The 20,839-nt window shown below is 41.5% G+C and overlaps 1 protein-coding gene across 1 annotated transcript in view; it reads left to right on the forward strand.

The window, feature by feature from the left end:
• Window positions 1-244: 244 nt before the first annotated feature.
• Window positions 245-20,839, forward strand: part of ADGRD1 (adhesion G protein-coupled receptor D1) — a 482,794-nt gene continuing 462,199 nt past the window's right edge. Inside the window, exons 1-3 of the mRNA XM_043977059.1 lie at window positions 245-715; window positions 828-864; window positions 18,507-18,590. Of these exons, the coding sequence (XP_043832994.1) occupies window positions 650-715; window positions 828-864; window positions 18,507-18,590 (187 nt within the window). The 5' untranslated portion in view covers window positions 245-649. The remainder of the gene's footprint in view (window positions 716-827; window positions 865-18,506; window positions 18,591-20,839) is intronic.

Here is a 20,839-nt window from a genome sequence, read left to right on the forward strand (position 1 = left end):
TCACTCAGACTTTCTCTCCACCCAACTAGATCTGGGATGGAGGTGCAAACTTGAGCCAGACAGGGAAGGACTTAGCAAATCATTTCAATTCCGCTCCTCTGGAGAAAGCCGGAGCAACTCTGTGAAAAAAAGTTCTCACAAGAGGGTTCTTCTCTCTCCCCCCCCCCCCCCCCCGCCCCCGACATTCTCTCCTTTTTAAAGAATAACTCAGAACCGCAGCTTGATATACAGGGTGCTCCCGAACATTACCGAGGAGACGGGAGACCACATGCTGAATGAGAGAGACCTCTTCTTGGCACCGAGCGCAGGAAGATTTTTGGGATTGTTTCTGGGGAAACTGTGCATTTTGGAATTGGACTGATTCTTCCCACATTCCTCAGCTGCTCTAGTCATGGTAAAGCGTTTATCGATTGCTGAAAGTTGTTGAATTTTGAAAACACCCATCCATGCCTCCGGACAACCGACGGCGACCGGGAGAACTTCCGAAATGATTTTTTTGGAACCTGTATGAAGATGCCCTTTTCACAAGGAAGTGAGGATTAATTTTTTTTTTTTAAGAAAGAAACAAACTCTGCTTTCTGTAACCCACCTCCCCGGAATCTGGCTTTGAATCCCCCTATTTTTTTTCCAAACCTTTGGGAAGACCATCATGAGGAAGCTACTGTCTCTTTTCTGTTGTTATCCGTGGATGCTTTTTTTGTTTTTGGAAGAGCAGGTAATTTCCAAAAGGGTGGGGTGGGGCTTCCCCAGAATTGTACCAAGAATTCTTTATTCTCTTTTGCCTTCTGTCTTACTGGGATCTTTTTTTTTTGTTTGTTTGTGTACAGGTATCTGGAAATTATCCTCAAACACAGGGTCATCCAGGTGAGAGACAATCTTTATCGCTCAACTCTCCAAACTTCTTTCTGCTGAAGCAGGATGGTCCCAGAAATCTGGGGTTGTTAATACCCAGATGCATTGGGCAATGTTGGGACCATCAGCCTCTCTCATCCTTTCTCTGGTGTCCTGCTGTTCCGAGGCCGAGCCTGACTAGCTCCCCTGTTTTGCGTTTTGTTCCTTTCTTCAGATCTTGTGACGGGGTTCACTCTGTCCATACAGTTTTCTCCTGTCATATGAAATCTTGTGACTGAGGGGTTAGCTTGCTCAGCATGTTTTCCTTCACTTGACTGCCCCTCTGCTGTTTTCCATGTCCTTTTCTTTAAACTCATTTGTGTGTGTGTGTGTGTGTGTGTAAAACAAATTCCACACACATACACATTCATGATGTCAATCTCGAGCCTCGTGGTGGTTTCTATATGGCTTCTAATGGTTCAAATCTGGCCGGTCTTTCTGGGCTATTGAACTTCTTATGTGCTCCTGTCCAAAGGTGAGTAATAGTGATCGAGAGACCGAACATTTTGTGTTGCCGACACATTTCTAGCTTAGCTGTAGTCCACACTTTCTCTTTGGCCGATTGGCTTACCTTATTTAAGGAAACCTGGAAGAGGTCTTGCAGCTGTTGGCAGAGGAGGCTGACAGTGTCTCACCAAGAAGGGAAGATATCCCTGGTTAGGACTTAAGGCAGAGAATCTGAAAGCAAAGGATGCAGGGTTCAAATCCTGAACACTCTGTTTGATTTCCCCCATGTGACCTCAGCACATTTCTCCTTTCTCCTTTCTGCTCTTGTTTCTTCTTTTGTAAAATGAGGGGATTGGATTTAGATGAACTGTGAGATCCGTTTCAACTCTTAATCAATCTATCAAGGCATTTTAGAGTGGTCAAAGACCTGAATTCAAAGGTAGCCTCAGACAATTATTAGCTGGATGGCCTTGGGCCACTCAGTTTCCTCAAATGTAGAAAAAGAGGGATAATAACAGCACCTACAACACAGGGTTGTGAAGATCAATGAGATAATATTTATAAAGTGTTTGGCACAGGGCCTGATATATAGTAAGTGCTACATAAATGCTAGTTGTTATTATATGAATGTAAAATTAGCACAGTGGCTAGTATGCTACCTGGAGTCAGGAAGACTCGTCTTTTTTAAGTTCAAATCTGACCTCAGACACTTACTAGCTGTGTGACCTTGAGTAAGTCCCTTAAGCCTGTTTGCCTCAGTTTACCTCATCTGTAAAATGAGCTAGAGAAGATAATGGCAAACCACTCCAGTCTCTTTGCCAAGAAAATCCCAAATGGGTTCATAGGAGTCTTCTTTTTTGAGGGTGGGGGGGGGAGGGTGTCAGTGAGAGTTAAGTAACTTGTCCAGGGTCACACAGCTACTAAGCGTCAAGTGTCTGAGGCTGGATTTGAACTCAGGTCCTCCTGAATTCAGGGCTGGTGCTTTATCTACTGCACCACCTAACTGCTCCCCACACACAAGTCTTCTTATGTTTCTCTGAATACTTGAAGAGTAAGACACAATACAAATGAAGAGGGACACAACTGAACAAAATATATGATTGTGTTATATCATATATGTTATATCACTATATTAATGTTATGTTGTCATGTATTGAACCATATATTATATTACATTAGATCATATCACGTCACATTTATAATATTATACCATAAATATGTAATATATCATGTCTTATAGTATACTATATTATATTATATTGCATTACTATGGTATGTTTTAAAATACATTTGTTGTGGGCTGATGAGAGCCTATATAGGTCCATCTGTACATACACTGTGGTCCTGATGTTGAGGAGATGTCTCTGGGAAGCTCTACCTACTCCTTGTCTCCACCTTCCACCTGTCTTCTGAGGGAATTTCTGAGGTTTAATGACCAACCCAAAGGTATTATGAGCTCTTTCTCCTCTCTTCCCTTGCTCCCTTTTATTGTTTTTCTCTCAGATATCTTAGTCCATAATCCTAAGAGGTTCCCTCAAGTGCTTGGCACATAGTAGGCATTTTAAAAATTCTTGTCCATTGATTGAATGATTGATTGGGGGCAACTTCTTGGGGTATCATGAATATAATGAAGCCACTGAGTTTGAACCTGTGAATTTTAAATACAGTTTGGACAGACTGTGTGAGGAGATAGCTTCCACTGCCTTAATTCATCTCTTTTGATAACAGAGGTAGAAAAACTCCCCTAATTTTTTAGATCACATTTCTTTATTTCAAGTGCTTCTTAGATCCATAAGGGACTTTGTTGGATGGGTCCAAAGTATAGAGGGCAATCAGGTACCCTTCTTTATCAGAAACACTGGAGTTTAGCATCCAATGACCAAGAAAAATGAGTAGGAACTAGGATAACTAGTGCTTCCTCCCTCCAGTGGCTCCATCCCTCTGCCCAGCCATGTTGTCTTCCCAGGGGTGGCTTCCCCAGCAGTGGCCTTGGTGTGTGGAGAAGGGAGTGGGCGGTCTTTGTTCTCTCTCTTTCCATCCCACTCCTTTACCTCATGGCCTTATATCTTGAGGTTTGAGGTCTTTCCCCTCCCAACTGATTTTGTTTGAAAAAGTTGATTTTAAAGTGCCTCCCCTGTTACTTTCCTGAAAGGCACAATTTGTGGTAATTGCCCCGGGTGCTAGAATTACTAGTTATGGTTTTACTTAGATCCTTTCCTCTTTCCCAAGAGGGTATGGCATTAACTTCCCAAGAGAGTATAACATTAACATGATGTTCACTCTCTCTCTTTTAAAAAAATGTCCATTGATGCCTTTTAAGCAAACCCTGATAAGTTCCTAGCTAACAGCAAATGAACCAATGCATCAGGGCCTGGCAATATACACTTTACTTTGTCAGAAACTAATCATCTATGTGGTCCTGAGCAAGTAATTTCATTTCTCTAACCCTTAGTTTCTTTATCTGTAAAATGAAAGGGATACACCCATTGACACTTAGGACCCCTTTTATTTTATTTATTTATTTATTTATTGTTTAGTGAGGCAATTGGGGTTAAGTGACTTGCCCAGGGTCACACAGCTAGTAAGTGTTAAGTGTCTGAGGCCGGGTTTGAACTGAGGTACTCCTGACTCCAGGGCTGGTGCTCTATCCACTGTGCCACCTAGCTGCCCCCAGGGCCCCTTTTATGATCCTATGGCTTTTCTATTTCTTTCCTAGTTTCTCTCCAAGCCACCTCCTATATGAAGCCTTCCCTGATTCTTCTAGTTGCCAAACTTCTCCCTTTCATTGCCCTGCACTTACTCCAAATCTATTTAATATATGTTTATTTTGCATATTCTTTTATGTGCATGTTATCTCCTTGATGGTAGGGATTGCTTCACACCTGTTATTATATCCCAAGCACAATGGATGCTACCTCATTAATGCTTAATTATCTCACTTCATAGGATGTATGATTCTTAAGCCTAGGGACTGTTTCTTTTTTGTCTTTGTACCCCCTAGGACAGTGTAGCATATAGTGGGTGCTTTATAACTGCTTGCTGATTGATGGAGATGGACAAATATTTTATCATTTGTCTCTTGGGGCTAACATAGGCCACTTCATCCTGTTCCCTTGGTCTGTATTGGTTCATATGAGTCTTCCTATGCTTCTCTGAATATTTGAAGTTTGTTTTTTCTTTTGGTGTAATAATATTCTATGCTATCCATAGACTTGGGCAGTTGGTGGCACCAGAGTGGATAGAGGTCTGGTCCTGTAGTCAGGAAGACTCATCTTTCTAAGTTAAAATCTGGCTCCAGACACATATTAGCTCTGTGACCCTGGGCAAGTCACTTAAGCTTGTTTGCCTCAGTTTCCTCATCTGTCAAATGAGCTGGAGAAGGAAATGGCAAACTGCTCCAGTCAGTATCTTTGCCAAGAAAAACCCAAATGGGGTCACAGAATTGGATATGACTGAAAAACAACTGACAACAAATCCATAGACCACGATTTGTTTAGCCATTCTGTAATCAACAGTGCCCACTTTGTTTCTAGGTCTTGACCACTGCAAAAAATGCTGTTATAAGTATTTTGGTATAAATGGAACCTTCCCACTGTCTTTGATCTTCTGAGGGTGAAGTTCTTATAGTACCATTGCTGAGTCAAATGTTGGGTAAAGTGTTCTTCCTATTAGATTGAACTAGTGATAGGTTTGCTACCTGGGGCTAGTAATCAAATGAAAAAAATTGGGGTGGGTGGGAGGTGGTCTTTTCCCCCCACAATAGAATATAAGCTCCCTGAGGGCTAGGACTGTACCATTTTCTTTGTCATTGTGACTACAGTGCCTAGGAAGGTCATGATCAATCAATTAAAGAAACACATTAAGCACCTACTATGTGCCAAATTTTGGGGACAGAAATAAAAGCAAGAAAAGTCTCTACTCTCCAGGAGCTCAGATTCCAATGGCAGGGGATGACATGTAAATGATAGGTGCATACCAGATACATACAGACAGAGGGGTACTGGAGCCAGCTCAAACCAACTCTCATGATCTGATTGTTAAATTTTCAATGTAAGCATTTACACCTCAAAAATTGGCAAATGCTACAAATCAGGGTTTGATTTATTGTTTCATTGACGGGCTAGACTTAAGAAAGTGGTGGAGAAAATGTCAATTACACACGTAAACCTTTAAAAAGGATTCCAAGCATGCAGAACAGCCAGTGGAAAGACACAGAACTGTGAGATGGAGTGTTGTGTTTGAGAAGTAGCAAGCAGCAATTGGATCAGAGAGTGGTTGAAAGAGAATAAAGTGTGAGAAGACTGGGAAGGCAGGAAGGGGTCAGGTTATGAAGGGCTTTAAATGACTAACAAAAGACTTTCTATTTGATCCTGATGGTAATGGAGAGGGAAGGGGGTGTATGTGAGAGATGTTGCAAATGTGGAAAGGACAAGATGTCACAACAGATTGGATATGTGGGAATCAAGGATGAAAATGAAGTCATGAGCCTGAGTAACTTGGAGAATGATGGTGCCTTTGCTAGGAATAGGAAAATTGGATAGGGGGAAGGGTTCTTGTGGAAAGATAATGAGTTCTGTTTTGGACATATTGAGTTTGAGATGCCTATGGGAAATCCAGTTGGAGATGCCCAAAAGGCAGTTGGTGATGCTAGATTTCATCTCAGGAGAGAGGCTAGGGCTGGGTATATACATCAATGAACTGTAACGATTGGAATAACGCCACCTGCTGGAGACTTACTGTAGAAGAGTTCTGCCCATGAAGCGAAGGTCTTTGAGGGCAAGACCAGGAGTCTTTTCTTTGGCATCAGGAAGTGACGCGGACTAGTGGGAGGAGGAAGGAAGAGACTGGCACTCGGTCTCGCTGTCTTTCCTTTAGACTCTGGTGGAGAGTGGAGCTAGAAATGTGCTCTCCCTTTAATAGATAGGAATCTAGGCCTTTCTCTCTCTTTACCAAATTCTTATTCTCCTTAATAAATGCTTAAAAGTCTAACTCTTGCTAAAGCTTATAATTTATTGGCGACCACTCATTAGATATTTTAGACAGTTTAGCTAGAATTTTAGCCCTTAACAGATGGCGACCACGAAGGGACTTCTAACCCCCTCATTTGTGGTTTTTTTTGTTTTTTTTTTGCTGGGCAATGGGGGTTAAGTGACTTGCCCAAGGTCACACAGCTAGTAAGTGTCAAGTGTCTGAGGCTGGATTTGAACTCAGGTCCTCCTGACTCCAGGGCTGGTGTTTTATCCACTGCGCCACCTAGCCGCCCCTCTCTTGTGCAGCTCCAGCAGTAAGTGACGGCTATCTTCCTGACAAATTTCAGCATTAGGAGAGGCCAAAAGTAAGTCATCTACATATTGTACTAGTGTGGAGCCTTTAAAGGTAATAGAGGCCAGATCCTGCTGTAAAATTTGGGAAAATAATGTAGGACTGTCTACAAATCCCTGTGGGAGTCTAGTCCAGGTCCACTGTCAATTTTTCCAGGTAAAAGCAAATAAATATTGAACTGTGCTCTCCCTTTAATAGATAGGAATCTAGACCTTTCTCTCTCTCTTTACCAAATTCTTATTCTCCTTAATAAATGCTTAAAAGTCTAACTCTTGCTAAAGCTTATAATTTATTGGCGACCACTCATTAGATATTTTAGACAGTTTAGCTAGAATTTTAGCCCTTAACAGAACCAATCATCAACAAGCATTTATTAAGTACCTACTACATGCTGGGTGCTAGGCCCTGATGCATTGGTAGTACAAAATACAAAGACGTACAAGTAAATAAAAGTGCATATAAATTGGGGCAGATAGGTGGTGCAGTGGATAGAGTAACCAACCCTGGAGTTCAAATCTGGCCTAAGATACTTACTAGCTGTGTGATCCTGGTCAAGTCACTTAACCTCAATTGCCTCCCCCTCCAAAGTGCATATAAATGATAAGTATAAAAGTAGTTAAATTCAAGGGAGTTAGGGTGGGTAGGCAGTAACAGGTAGGGGAAAGCAGGGAAGGCCTTTTTTATTTATAGAAAATGGCACCTGAGCGGCATCTTAAGGAAAGATATGTAATAAAGGCAATCATCAATCTAGGGATGATTGTTGAACCTCTGGGAGCTGATAGGGTCACCAAGAGAATGGGTGTTGAGGAAGAGACAAAGAAGGCCCAGGGGTTAGACATCAGACAACATCTGGGGTTAGTGGGTATGGCTCAGAGATAGATCCAGCCAAGGAGACTGAGAAGGAGCAGTCAAACAGGTAGGAGGAGAACCAGGAGAGACTGCTGTTTAAACTCGGCCTTTTTACCCTCTATAGCTGCCGTGGCCTGCCAATCTGGGAGGTTACTAAAGTAGTCTTTGGATTTTGACCAGTCTGAGGTAAAACTAAGGCATAAACTACGACTAATTCCCTAGTCACTGAGGAGACACACACACAGATGATGGGGAAAGGCCATAAAGAATATGGCGAGTAGGAGAACTTATCTTACTGGGGGCCTGCTTTCCAGGTGCTTCTAGCACCTTGTTATGGTTAAGATTTCATTTCTTCCTCAATTTGCAGGATTCTCATCCCCTCCCCCTCCCTTCATCTCCTTCACTGCCCCCCTCCCCGATTTCTGTGTGTACAAGAGGCATCTCTTGTTTTCTCTTGCTGGCATTCATTCGAAGCTCTAGGCAGTGATGGATGGTAGGGCGTGGCACCCTTGGTAACCCTCCCTAGCACCATGTTCCCAGAGCCCTTGGACATTTCTCACAGCGTGACTGGTCTGCCAGGCTTTTCTTGGCTCCGGTTCAGGTATTCAGAGCATGATCCCTGATGAAAGTGCCCAGGGAGTGGACAACCATAGGGTACCACTTCTCACGTGTCTCTACTACTTTTCCGAGGCAATTCTTGTCAGCTGAATCCACTTCTAGGGAGCCCTGTACAGTTCTAAAATATGTTTGTGAGCTGTAGGTCTGAAGGTATTTGCTCCATCGGGGATTAATAGAAATTGACAGAAAAAAATGGAGTGTGACTATCTCTTTGCCATTTGGTATCTTGGTGAGATATGGGATAATAGTAACAATAGGAGTTACCATTTTTAGATTTGTTCTATAACAAGGGAGGGGAGCCAGGATTTGAACCCAAGTCATCTGACTCTAAATCCCATGCTTTTCTCCATTATGCTCTTTTCCTGAAACCTAAGGTTAGTGAGCACAAAAGATGAACTCTAGAAATCTGCAGGACCTTCCTGCATTTGCCCGTGGCTGCTCCAACGCCAGGCACAAAATACTTTGTCTGTGGTGGGCACCCAGTAAGTAAATATTTGTTGTTTTGATTTCAAGTTTAGATGAACGAATGTCTCAGTTAGGTTTTGAGATGGCAGATATGATTTTCACTGTGTCAATGCGGTGCCAAGTCAAGTCAGTCAGTCAGCACTTAATATACATCTGCCATGTGCCCGACACTGTGTTGCTGAGGGTGAGGGATGAAAGGAAAGGCAAAAATCTGTGCCTGGCCCTCCCTCCAGGGCCTCACATCCTAATGAGGGAGACAGCATGTAAATCAATCTCTCTCTGGCTCTGGCTCTGGTTCTCTCTGTCTCTCTGGCTCCTCTCTACTTATCAATATCATATACTATAACTTTTATGCCATATATTTATCTATCCACCTCTGTCTCTGTTTCTCTGCCTCTCCTCTATACCTATCAATACTATATACTACATCTTGGTTTTGTTTGTTTGTTTTTGGTGAGGCAATTGGGGTTAAGTGACTTGCCCAGGGTCACACAGCTAGTAAGTGTCAAATGTCTGAGGTCGGATTTGAACTCAGGTCCTCCTGACTCCAGGGCTGGTGCTCTACCACTGCGCCACCTAGTTGCCCCTATACTATATTTTCTATACTATATACTACTATATCTATTTATATTATATACTCTATCATCTATCTATCTATCTATCTATCTATCTATCTATCTATCTATCTATCTATCTATCTATCTATCTATCTATCTATCTATCTATCTCTACCTCTCTGTCTCTGTCTGTCACTTCTCTCTACCTATCAATACTATATACTATATCTATCTATGTTATAGTCTGTAACTATTCATCTATCTCTCTTCCCGTCTCTCTCTATCTTTCCCAGATATATACCATGTATATGGAAGGTGATCTCAGAGGGAAGTCACTGGAGGGAAAGGTGGATGGATTGGGGTAAGAGACATTGGGAAAGGCTTCCTACTGATAGTCGGATGTCTTCTTAGTCTTGAAGGAAGCCAGAGAAGTTGGGAGCCAGAGGTGAGGCAGGGATAGCATTCCAGGCATGGGAGACAGTGCAAATACATGGAGGTGGGACATGTAGAGTGTTGTGTATGAGGAGCAACAAATAGGCTGACATAGCTCAATTACAGAGTATGGGGCTGGGAGTAGAGAGGAAGAAAACTGGAAAGTTAGGATGAGATCTGAAGGGCTTTAAAAGCAAAACAGAGGATTTTATATTTGATCTTGGAGGTAAATACAGCTGGCATTTTGGTAACAATCTGGCTAAAGTGATCAATCTGGGTGATTCTGGTGCCCAAGTAGATATTTTAATCTATTTTTATCCTGCATTATTTAGTCTGCCGGTCGACATTGGCAGGACCAACCAGATTATTGTCAGATTCCCATTTCCCTAGAAGGAAGGAAACAAACATTTATTAAGTTGACTATGTTCCAGGCACTTTCTTCAGTGTTTTATAAATATTATTTCATTTGCTCTTCCCAACAACTTCGAGAAGAAGGTGCTATTATTGACCCTATTTTATGGTTGAGGAAACTGAGCCAGACAGAGTTTAAGTGGTTTGCCGGGGCACATACAGATAGTGACTGTCTGAGAAGGAATTTGAACTCAGGTCTTCCCAACTCCAGGCCCAGCTTTCCATCTTACCTACTTCTAGGCCAATTTCCCCAGAGATGTTTGCAAGTTGAAATTGACTAAAGGGATGGTAATGGGATAAGATTACTGATTCTGGAGTCAAAGGACCTGGGTTCAAATCCCATCTCTGATGCTTACTTACAGAGTGATCTTAAGTAGGTCACTCAACTTTCTTGACCCTCAGTTTCCTCATCTGCAAATGAGAGAGGTTTGAGTAGATTTCCTTTGAGATCCCTTCCAGCTCTTTTTTTTTTTCAGGGCAATGAGGGCCAAGTGACTTGCCCAGGGTCACACAGCTAGTAAGTGTCAAGTGTCTGAGGCCAGACTTGGACTCAGGTACTCCTGAATCCAGGGCCGGTGCTTTATGTACAACGCCACCTAGCTGCCCCCCTTCCAACTCTTTTGAAGAGGCATACTAAGGTTATAAGGAATCATAAAAGCCACCTTAAAATGACTTTTAGACATGACAAGTTGTGTGGTATGGTGGGAATTAAAAAACAACAACACTGGTTTGGGAATCAGAGGACCTGCCCTCAGTGCTGTGGAGCTTCTACTATGTGACAAGCTTAGCTAAGAATTCAAAATTGAAGCAGAGCCTGCTCTCAAGGAACTTTCTCTTGGGAGATAAAATATGAAGGTTGAGAGATACATAGAAAAATGTAGGCTAAGCGGGTAGCTAGGTGGCACAGTGGATAAAGCACTGGCCCTGGATTCAGGAGGACCTGAGTTCAAATCCTGACTCAGACACTTGATACTTAGTAGCTGTGTGACCCTGGGCAAGTCACTTAACCCTCATTGCCCAGCCTCCCCCCCCCAAAAAAAAGGAGTGAACACTTACTAGCTGTGTGCCCCTGGGCAAATCACTTAATCCTTATTGCCCCACAAAAACAAACCAAAAAAAAAAAAAGAAGAAAAATATAGGATAAAGCCAGTGGATTTAATGCTTTTGGGGGGCACCTCATTCATGGACAGAGGGTGAAGCCGAAGTAACTTGTTAAGCTTGAATCACAGGATGGATTGACTAAGTCATCACAGATCACATTTTTCTAGTTTATAAACATGTCCTTTTGCAGATAACTTTTTTTTATGAGGTGGAAAAACGAACCTAAAAAAACAAACCCCTTTTTCACTGGATAGCTGCTGGCTGGCCTAGGTATGGAATGAACAGCTGACTCCCATCCAATTTTAAGAGGACAAGGACTCCAAGCCCCACTGGATGCAGCTCCAGGTCTGAGAAGAAGAGACCAAATACGGTGAAGATGGCAAAAACTCAGTACTGCATCTTCCTTTTCCCTCGGAAGAGGTTTGCTAGGAATGCTCAGGTCACATCCCCTCATTGGGCCTCAGTTGCCTTATGTATAAAATGAAGCAAAAGGAAAGAGAATAAGCATTCATCAAGCACCTATTTTTCAGGAACCGTGCTAAGAGCTTTACAAATATCATCTCATTTGATTCTCACAACAACCTTAGGAGATAGGTGCTGTTCTTAGCTCCACTTTGCAATTGAAGAAATCAAGGCAGATGGCAATTTAAGGGTCATGTGACTAGGAGTTGGACTTCTCATAGGCTATTAATTTTTTCTGTCCTGGACCCCTTTGGCAATCTGATGAAGTCTATTGACCATTTGACACTGATAATAAAATCCATAGTATTACAAAGGAAGCCAATTAGACTTAAATACAGTTTGTCTGTCTCTGTCTCTGTCTTTGCTCTTTCTTCTCTCTCTCATTCTCTGTCTCTGTCTCTCCTCTTTCTCTGTCTTCTTTCTCTTTCTTTCCTCCCCCTTCTCTCTCTCCCTCTCCCTCTCTCTGTCCTCTCTTTTCTCTCTCCTCTTTCTCTCTCTCCTTTTCTATTCCTCCTCCTCCTCCTCCTCCTCCTCCTTTTCCTTTTCCTTCTTCTTCTTCTTCTTCTTCTTCTTCTTCTTCTTCTTCTTCTTCTTCTCTCTCTCTCTCTCTCTCTCTCTCTCTCTCTCTCTCTCTCTCTCTCTCTCTCTCTCTCTCTCTCTCCACCTCCTCTCTCTCTCTCTCTGGTTCTTAATTAAGTTAACAGCCCTTGGTTGTTAACAGCCCTTATAGATCCAAATCCTATGAACAGGGAGGTAGGTATCATCTATGCCATAGGCAACAGAAATCTGACTTTTGTGGTCTAAAGGCTTCATTTTGGTTCTTTCCCCACCTAACCTGACATAATGTAGATGTCTTTGGAAGTCTATTAGAGGATCTTGAACAGTCCAATGCTCACTTGATCAAACTCTTGCAGAGATTAGAGAAGAAGACTGAGTTTCTTAAACTGAGTCTAAAATTAGCTTTTTTCTGTATAAAAGTCTCTATTTAGCTCAAGCACTGGGGATTCTTTCTCAACTTGTACTGGGCTAGTAGTGTGGATACCCAGATGGTGGCTGGGCTAATTCTTTTCAAGATTCTTGGGGTAACCCTAAGAATTAGGTTCACCCCCTGGACTAAAGCTCACGAGCCTCCACTGGTATTCTTCCCCCATTGGCTATTAGTTGATTTTACTTAGCCATCCTGTCTTATTTAGGTTTTAGAAACATATATTAGAGGGGAGGGGAAAATTTAGGGCACGTTAAAGCATCATATAGGGGGTGGCTAGATGGCGCAGTGGATAAAACACTAGCCCTGGATTCAGGAGTTCCTGGGTTCAAATCCGGCCTCAGACACTTGACACTTACTAGCTGTGTGACCTTGGGCAAGTCACTTAACCCCCATTGCCCCGCAAAAAAAAAGCATCATATAGCAATTAAAATAAAATAAAATTAATTAAAATTTATTTTAAAATAAAATATAAAAAGAAAACAAATGGGACATAATCAAGAATAGACTTAGAAAATGGATTGTTCATAAAATCCATGCTTAATATCCAGTGTGATAAAAGTGTTTTCATAATGAAGATTTAAAGACTATATATGTCAAAATTTTGTGAATTTAATATCAAATCATATAAAATAAATGATTGCAGCAAAAGGAGGACATATCGGATATTAAAAAATCTAACGTATTAACAAAAAGGAAACAAGTACTTACTAAGGTGTTTCAGGAAGAACAGTTGGTTCAATCATCCTTCCAAACCTGGGATACATTCTTCTGCACAAGGGTCCAGAGGAAGGAGAGCTAAGCTTAGGAAGGGAATAAGCTCCCAGCAATCCTTTGGTTGCAAGTCCTTTGCTTCCCTTTGGGGGCTCATCATGAAATTTCCCATAGGTACTGGGTAGCTGAGTTCCTTGTAGCATCCCAAAACTCATTTCCTCAGCATGTCTAAGTTCATCGTCACCTTTTGATTCTGATGTTGCTGCCTGCTACTGCTGTTCTAGGGACAAAGCTAGGAAACCCGGGGAAGTCCCAAATCTTCCAGCCTTTAGAGGTTCATAAGGGCATCCTCTGGCCAATGGCAGGAAGGGATAAGGGCTCTTCAGTGCCGGTGCTTTCTCCACTACGCCACTTAGCTGCCCCCCTGAAGTGGTATATATTTGTAATAATAATGGTTCACATTTATTCAACACCTTAAGGTTTGAAAAATGTCCTTCCATTTTCTCATAACAACTCTGTGACATAAGTGCTATTACTATCCCTATTTCACAGAAGAAGAAACTCAATTTCAGATAGGTTAAATGACTTGTCCAGGACTGCACATCTTCCTAAGTGTTGAGGTTGCACTTAGGTGTCCTTGGCTCCAAGGCAAGCCCTCTTTTCACAGCATGGTCTGAACAATTGTGCATTTTTGCAAGAGTGGGTGAAGGGGCAGCTAGGTGGCACAGTGGATAGAGCACCAGCCCTGGAGTCAGGAGTACCTGAGTTCAAATCCGGCCTCAGACACTTTACACTTACTAGCTGTGTGACCCTGGGCAAGTCACTTAACCCCAATTGCCTCACTAAAACAAACAAACAAACAAAGAGTGGGTGAAGATTAGAGGTAATATATGTATATTTTTATCTGCTATCCTTTCGGGAAAGAAGAATAAACCCTGAATTAATTAGATAATTGACCACATAGCATCTGGTGCATGTGTGAGTATGTGTGTATATTAATCTAGGTGAAGAAAGAGGGGACCATTCTTTTAATGGACTCCATGGGACCTCTCTGTAGGGATATGATTGATGCGGGCAGATTGCCTTCTGCAGCTGGGAGAACTGTGAACACCACTGTTTATCACCCTCAGGAGATATTTTGTCACATATCTGTTTGCTTACGCCTTTCCAGCATACATGTCCAAGCCCAGAATTTCTCAGATCAATCAATAAGAAAAAATAATTAAATGCTTGCTATGTGCCTAGCACTGTGCTAGAAAGAAAGGCCCAAACAATTCCTGCCCTCAAAGGGGCTTACATTCCAATGTTGGAGACATGTAAATAACTAAATATATACAAAGATAGATGGGCAGATAGGTGGTGCCATGGGGCATAGAGCACCAGGCCTAGAGTCAGGAAGACTCATCTTCATGAGTTCAAATCTGACCTTAGTCACTTACTAGCTGTATGACCCTGGACAAATCACTTAACCCTGTTTGCCTCAGTTTCCTCATCTGTCAAATGATCTGAAGAAAGAAATGGCAAACCACTCCAGTATCTTTACCAAGAAAATCCCAAATGGGGTCAAAAAGAGTTGGCCACAACTGCAAAAACAATTAAACAAAAACAACAATAAGACAGATGCAGAAGAGGTGTAAGGTAATCTCAGAGATGAAGGCACTAGCATCTGAGAAGACTGGGGAAGACCCCCAGAAGAAGGTGGAATTGGAGTTGTATTGAAGAAAGCAAGAGAGACTAAGAGGCAGAAGGGAAGGGGTAAGCGTTTCAGCAGCCATGGGGGATATCTTCTTCCTGGACTAAATAGACATTTATGGCAAAAATCTGACGTATATATTTTGCCTTCTCTCATATTGCTGTGTTTTGGAAAAAGTAGAACAAATCAGAATCCTTTGCTCCCAACCTCGGGCAGCCTACAGCTACCTCTCAAGTTACTTTTTTAAAAATCTTTTTTCAGTCTCCTAGTTGACATCTACCCATGTTGGGTTAACTGGGAGTCAGGTTGCCACAAGGAAAGAGTGACCTTTCCAACATTTGGCTTTTGTTAGCTTCTCCACCTGGAACTCTGACTGACTCTGCTTGCAACTGGGAAAGATGTTTAGGGAAATCAACTCTCCCTTTATTCTCTGAAGAGTTTATTTTATGAAAGAGAAGACTCTGAAGGAGGCAGAGCATCTGTTCACTGTGGAACTGATATTATTTTTTCAGATGTTTCTTTCAGGATGAAATTTAGAGAAGTGGAAAAAGAGTCAAGGATTGTTTTTATATTTATTGATTTTTTTTTCTGCTCAGAATGATTGCTATGCTAGTAACTTACTGAGAGGTAGTCAGCGTGGCATGGTGGCTTGAGGGAGGGGCTCAGAATCAGGAAGACCCAGTCCCATTTCTGACACACACTTGTTATATGATCACGAGAAAGTCACTTAACTTCTTAGTGACAAGGAGAACCTTGAAATTTTAAGTAACAGATGAGTAGTTAATCTGTGTCAGCAGAGGAACATTCCATACCAGGAGTTCCCTCTAGTACTCCAATGGATCTAGGCTTTCTTTTTTTTTTTGTGGATATTCCCTCCAACAATGCAGATGGTAATATATACTTGTCTGCCTACTATGTGACTATGTTCATTCCTTTCCATAAATTTACCTTGAGGGATATCATCCAATGTACTAGGAGGAGTCTTGCTTGGTTATGAGCAAAACATTTGGACTGTCCATCTCTCATCTCATTCTCATGGATGCCCTGGATTGCCATTTTTTTTTGGAGGGCAATGAGGGTTAAGTGACTTGCCCAGGGTCACACAGCTAGTAAGTGTCAAGTGTCTGAGGCTGGATTTGAATTCAGGTCCTCATGAATCCAGGGCTGGTGCTTTATTTGCTATGCCACCTAGCTGCCCCCATCTCTCATTCTCAATACTTGTCCAGTTCATCTTTTTTTCCTCCCTCCTAGCTGGGTATTGCTTTGATGATTTCCTTTATATTGCTACTCCTGGGCATTTTCTCACTTTTGAAATGCTGCTGCCTGTTCATGCCCACCATGCACCTGTCCATTGCCTGCAGGGTGATCCACAGCTCCAGTTCTTTGGGCTCCATGGTATTCCTCAACTTACAGCCCTATAAAAACATTGTCATTAAAAAACCAGACCTTGATTTCAAGAAGCTTGGGGTCATGGAAAGACTTTGTAATTTCCCAAAGGCAATCTAGCCTACACCAATGAAATCAGAGGTCTGGATTGAAAAATTAAAAAGAAAAAAAAAAAGGATGTTAGTGGGAACAATGGTAAAGCTGTAGATAATTTTTTTTGTTTACTTTTATATGTCAAAGTCTCTGTAGAGCTTTTCAGGGGTAGGATAATTGTATCCACAGGACACCAAATACATCATTGTACTATTTTTTTAAGAGGTTGGACTCAATGTTAACCTTTGTTACATCCAGCTCATCTTGCAGGGTTATGTGCTCAACTTGCATTAAAGCTATGTATACACAACATCAGACAACTGCTAACTGCGGAAAAAATGACTCAATTATATGAACAGATTGCAAATGTCTGACATCATAAGCTCATTGACTTAGAGCTAGAAGGGACTTTACAGACCATTGAGTTTGACCTACTCATTTTCCAGATAAGAAAACTGAGGCTGACAGAGAAGTCACTTGCTTAAAGTCACAAACCTAGTAAATGTTAGAGGCAGGTTTTGAATTCAGGTCTTCACTTCATGCCCAGCACTCTATCCCTTACCTAGAGGTAGAGACACTCAAAAAAACCCTACAGATATTTAAATTCTACTGTCATCTGAATGATTAAAGTATGAATGACTATGACTAAAGTAGGGGCAACTGGGGCTTTGTCCCAGGGGATTGAATTTAGATGGTATTGACTTTGTAGTCCTTCAGCAGCACGGAAACAACAGAGCTTAGAACCTGAATGGCAATAATAGCAACAGCAGCTAGTATTTATGGAATGCTCGAGGGTTTACACGATTTTTTATGTATATATTATCTCATTTGATTCTCACAGGTCCCAGATAAAATCCCATCTACCGTCCTTCTGTCGATTATCCTGTCCAGTTTATCCTGTCTATAACCTGTTTGTACACAGTTTTCATATTGGCTCCCCGATAAGGCTGTGAACTCCTTGAGGGAGGGCAGGGGCTGCCTTTTTTTTCTACCCTCAGTGCCACTTAATAAATGTTTATTGACTCACTGAGAAAAAATAGGAAGCTTCCAAGTGGCAGAGTGGCATGAAACGTCTCCTTTGCCGTGCCCTCTTTCTTCAATGTGTGTTTCAAGCTAGTTGGTCTAGAAGGGTCTGTTTTAATTCTCCAGGCACAAAATTCCTAGTTTTATCTCTGTTTGGCTAAGAGGAACAATGTAGACATATTGTCTACATTCATTCTAACCTTTGGACTCAATCATTTCTGGTTAATCTAAAAACTTATTTGTCATGTGTCTTTATCAGAATTTAAGAATCTTGGAGTTGGAATGGGGGCGGGGGGTGCTGTGCTACAATGGATAGGGAGTATAATTTAGGTCCCTCCTTAGATACTAGCCGTGACCCTAGGCAAGACATTTAATCTTTCTCATCCTCAGTTTCCTCATCTGTAAAAAAAATGAGGGTTAGACCCGATCAATGGATCAACATTTATTAAGTATCTACTAAGTATCAGGCACTGTGCTAAGCACAGGGAATAAAAAAAAGTGGCAAAAGACAGTCCCTACTCTCAAGGAGCTTAAAATCTAATGGGGAAGACAACATGCAAATAAATATAAAGCAAGCCTCTAAGGTCTCTTCCAAACTCTAAATTTATGATTTTAGGATCCCATGGTCACAGAGGTCACCCAGTCCAAGCTGTACCTGTAAAAAGAACATGCATACTGTACTTTACAAGTGATCATATAGAGCTCTTGCTATATATACATGTATATATGTATTTCTATGAAGATAAATACATCTATGTTTATATGTGTATGTGTGTATTTCCCCTTCCCCCCCCCAAATTTGTTTGAAGACCTTTGGTGAGTTGGGACCCACCATCTCTGAAGCCATCACAGTCTCCTTTGGGACAGCTCCAATTGTTAGCAAAATTTGCTCAATATCCAATCTAAACTTGCCTCTCTCACTTCCCCCACCGAGACTCCCAGTCCTGTCCTCTGGGGCTAAGCAGAAGAAAACGAACCCTTCTTCCATGTGATAGCCCTTCAGCTACCCAAAGACAGCTCCCCTAATGGTCTGTATTTGTTTATTTTTCTTTGTAAGGGTTTGAGGTGTTAGCATCCGCTTCTCATTACTGGCCACTGGACACCGTGGATGGAATTCACGAGCTTCAGGATACCACAGGAGGTAGACCCAGGGGAATCACAGGGGGGCCTTGGCAATGGACATAAACCTAAGAATGTGTCACTGTCAGTAAGTTAAAAGGGAACAGGACAAACGGAAGTGAATGGTATTTGCTTTGAAGCCACGGTAGTAGGAATGGATTTGCCAACAAATATTTTGGCAGTCCTTCTCTTCCCCACTCTTCCCCCCTCCCCACATAATTTTGCATTTCAGAGACATTTTAATAGCATTTTCAGACATTTTATGACCCAAAGACCAAGAGTTTCAAGTACTTCAGAATCTCATTAAAATCTTTCTTTGCCTACAGCCTCAAAAGAAAAAAAAAGCTGCCCAAGATTTCACATTGATGTCTCCATTTAAAAGCCCTGTCTTATATTTCCTTATTTAGGAAGAAGTATCTTATTGTAGGTGTCTGCCCAAATGGAGACTAAACAACTTCATTGCCAAAGCACTGGCCACATTATTAAGTTCACTGATGCCTCAAATAACCTTCCACGAGTCCTTCTCAGGTGTTCTTTGTCACCCAGGGAAGCCATTTCCTCACCAACCAATCCTCTTCTCCACCCTTGAAAGAAAAAAATTCCTGTCCTTTCCTCCTCACTCCCACCCTAATCCTTCCCAAGGTATGAAGTGTGCCCAAGTTATGGTCACAGCTTTATTCAGATATAAAAAAAGGATTAAAATTGAATTTAAAATATTAAAAATTCACTCTTACTCTGTTCCAAAAAGCCCAACGTTACTCTGAATTTTTTCCCTCTCTTATAAGGATCATTTTGAATGGAATGCATTTTTTGGATGTGCTATTCTTTTATGGAATAAAATTCATTGACAGTTTTCCTCATAAATGACTCAAACATTTTGGGCTACTGTGTACACCGAGGATTGCATTGTATGTCTGCCTTGAGTTTCTGACAGACTTGATCTATTTCTATTGAAATGGATTTTTTCTTTTCTGCCTTTTCCCTCCAATTGGAGGGGGGGGGGGATGCATAATATTGTTGAATTGGGTTTTCTACACTAGCAAACCTCCGTTTTCTCCAGGTGTACTATTTGGTTCCATTCAAATTCTCTGAATCTTCCTTTCCAGTTCAGCTAGCATTTAAAAATCTCCTTCCCAGAACCTGTAGAGAAGGGGTGTACAGCTGAGTTAAAGGCTAGGGGCTCTGTTAATCCTAGAGTTAGTAGCCAGAAGAAGGCCTTAAGTGGAGAATATGGTAGAAGAAAACATAATGGTCACTTCACCATCATGATTTTCTCCACACTGCCTACTTAGAAGGCAGTAATGAAGGTCCCGCTTGAAAAGCCATCAAGTGACTACGTCTTTGACCGTGGCATTTTTCCAAAATATTTTGCATTGTAGAAATAAAAAAAAGGTCTCCTTGGACTCTGTGGTATGTGGCCAGCTCAGGTCACAGTAAATGATTCCCCATCTTACATTCTATTTTTCTCTAAATGATCTCATTAAGGAGCCTAGAGGGAGAATGTCACACAAAATTGAAAGGTATTATTGAAGAAATCCTTTGTCCATCACACGGTGGTGGAAGATATTTCAAAAAGAGATGTAAATATTCTTGGGTATATGGTTTCTTCCCTCCCCCCAACTTCATTAATTCAATCCACAGAGTTTAATTTTTTTAAAGTCCTAACTGTGCTTTTATAATGTGGCTTATTACACAGATTTGGTATTTATTCTCTGGCTTAATTATGTCTTCTCTGTCCAAACATATCAATTACACAGTAAAACTTGAGCTAACTTGATTGGTCCATAATGTGGGTGTCAACAGTGTTACGCCTAGGTTATAAACATTTTTTTCTGTATTTATTTTTTTTGGAAGTGGGGAGGGGGAAACCAAATTTTTCAGACAGCCATTACTTCCACAATCCTGTTATGTTAGAATATTCAGTTTGCTCACAAGTCCTTGAAGCAGAGAAGTCCTAATCCATCACTGTGTTTTGCTCTAGGGAAGATGTCAGTTGGCTAAAAACCATGCTGTAAGCATGCAGAAAGCTCTGTTTTTGTTGTGGCTCAAGTCTCTTGTTTTGTCCATTTGTCATAATATCATGTGAATGTTTTCATCCCATATTTCTGTTCCATAAGTCATCATAACATCATGATTACCTAATTCTTTTTTTTTAAGCCATTGTGTTGCTGAATTTAGTCTCATACCTCTCAACTATTTAATCTTCGGGGAGCTAGTGCCAACAAATTGGATCCCCTTTCTCATAATACCAGCTATTATTGATGAATCCAG

The sequence above is a fragment of the Dromiciops gliroides genome, chromosome 1 (assembly GCF_019393635.1).
Source record: "Dromiciops gliroides isolate mDroGli1 chromosome 1, mDroGli1.pri, whole genome shotgun sequence".
Classification (NCBI taxonomy): Eukaryota; Metazoa; Chordata; class Mammalia; order Microbiotheria; family Microbiotheriidae; genus Dromiciops; species Dromiciops gliroides.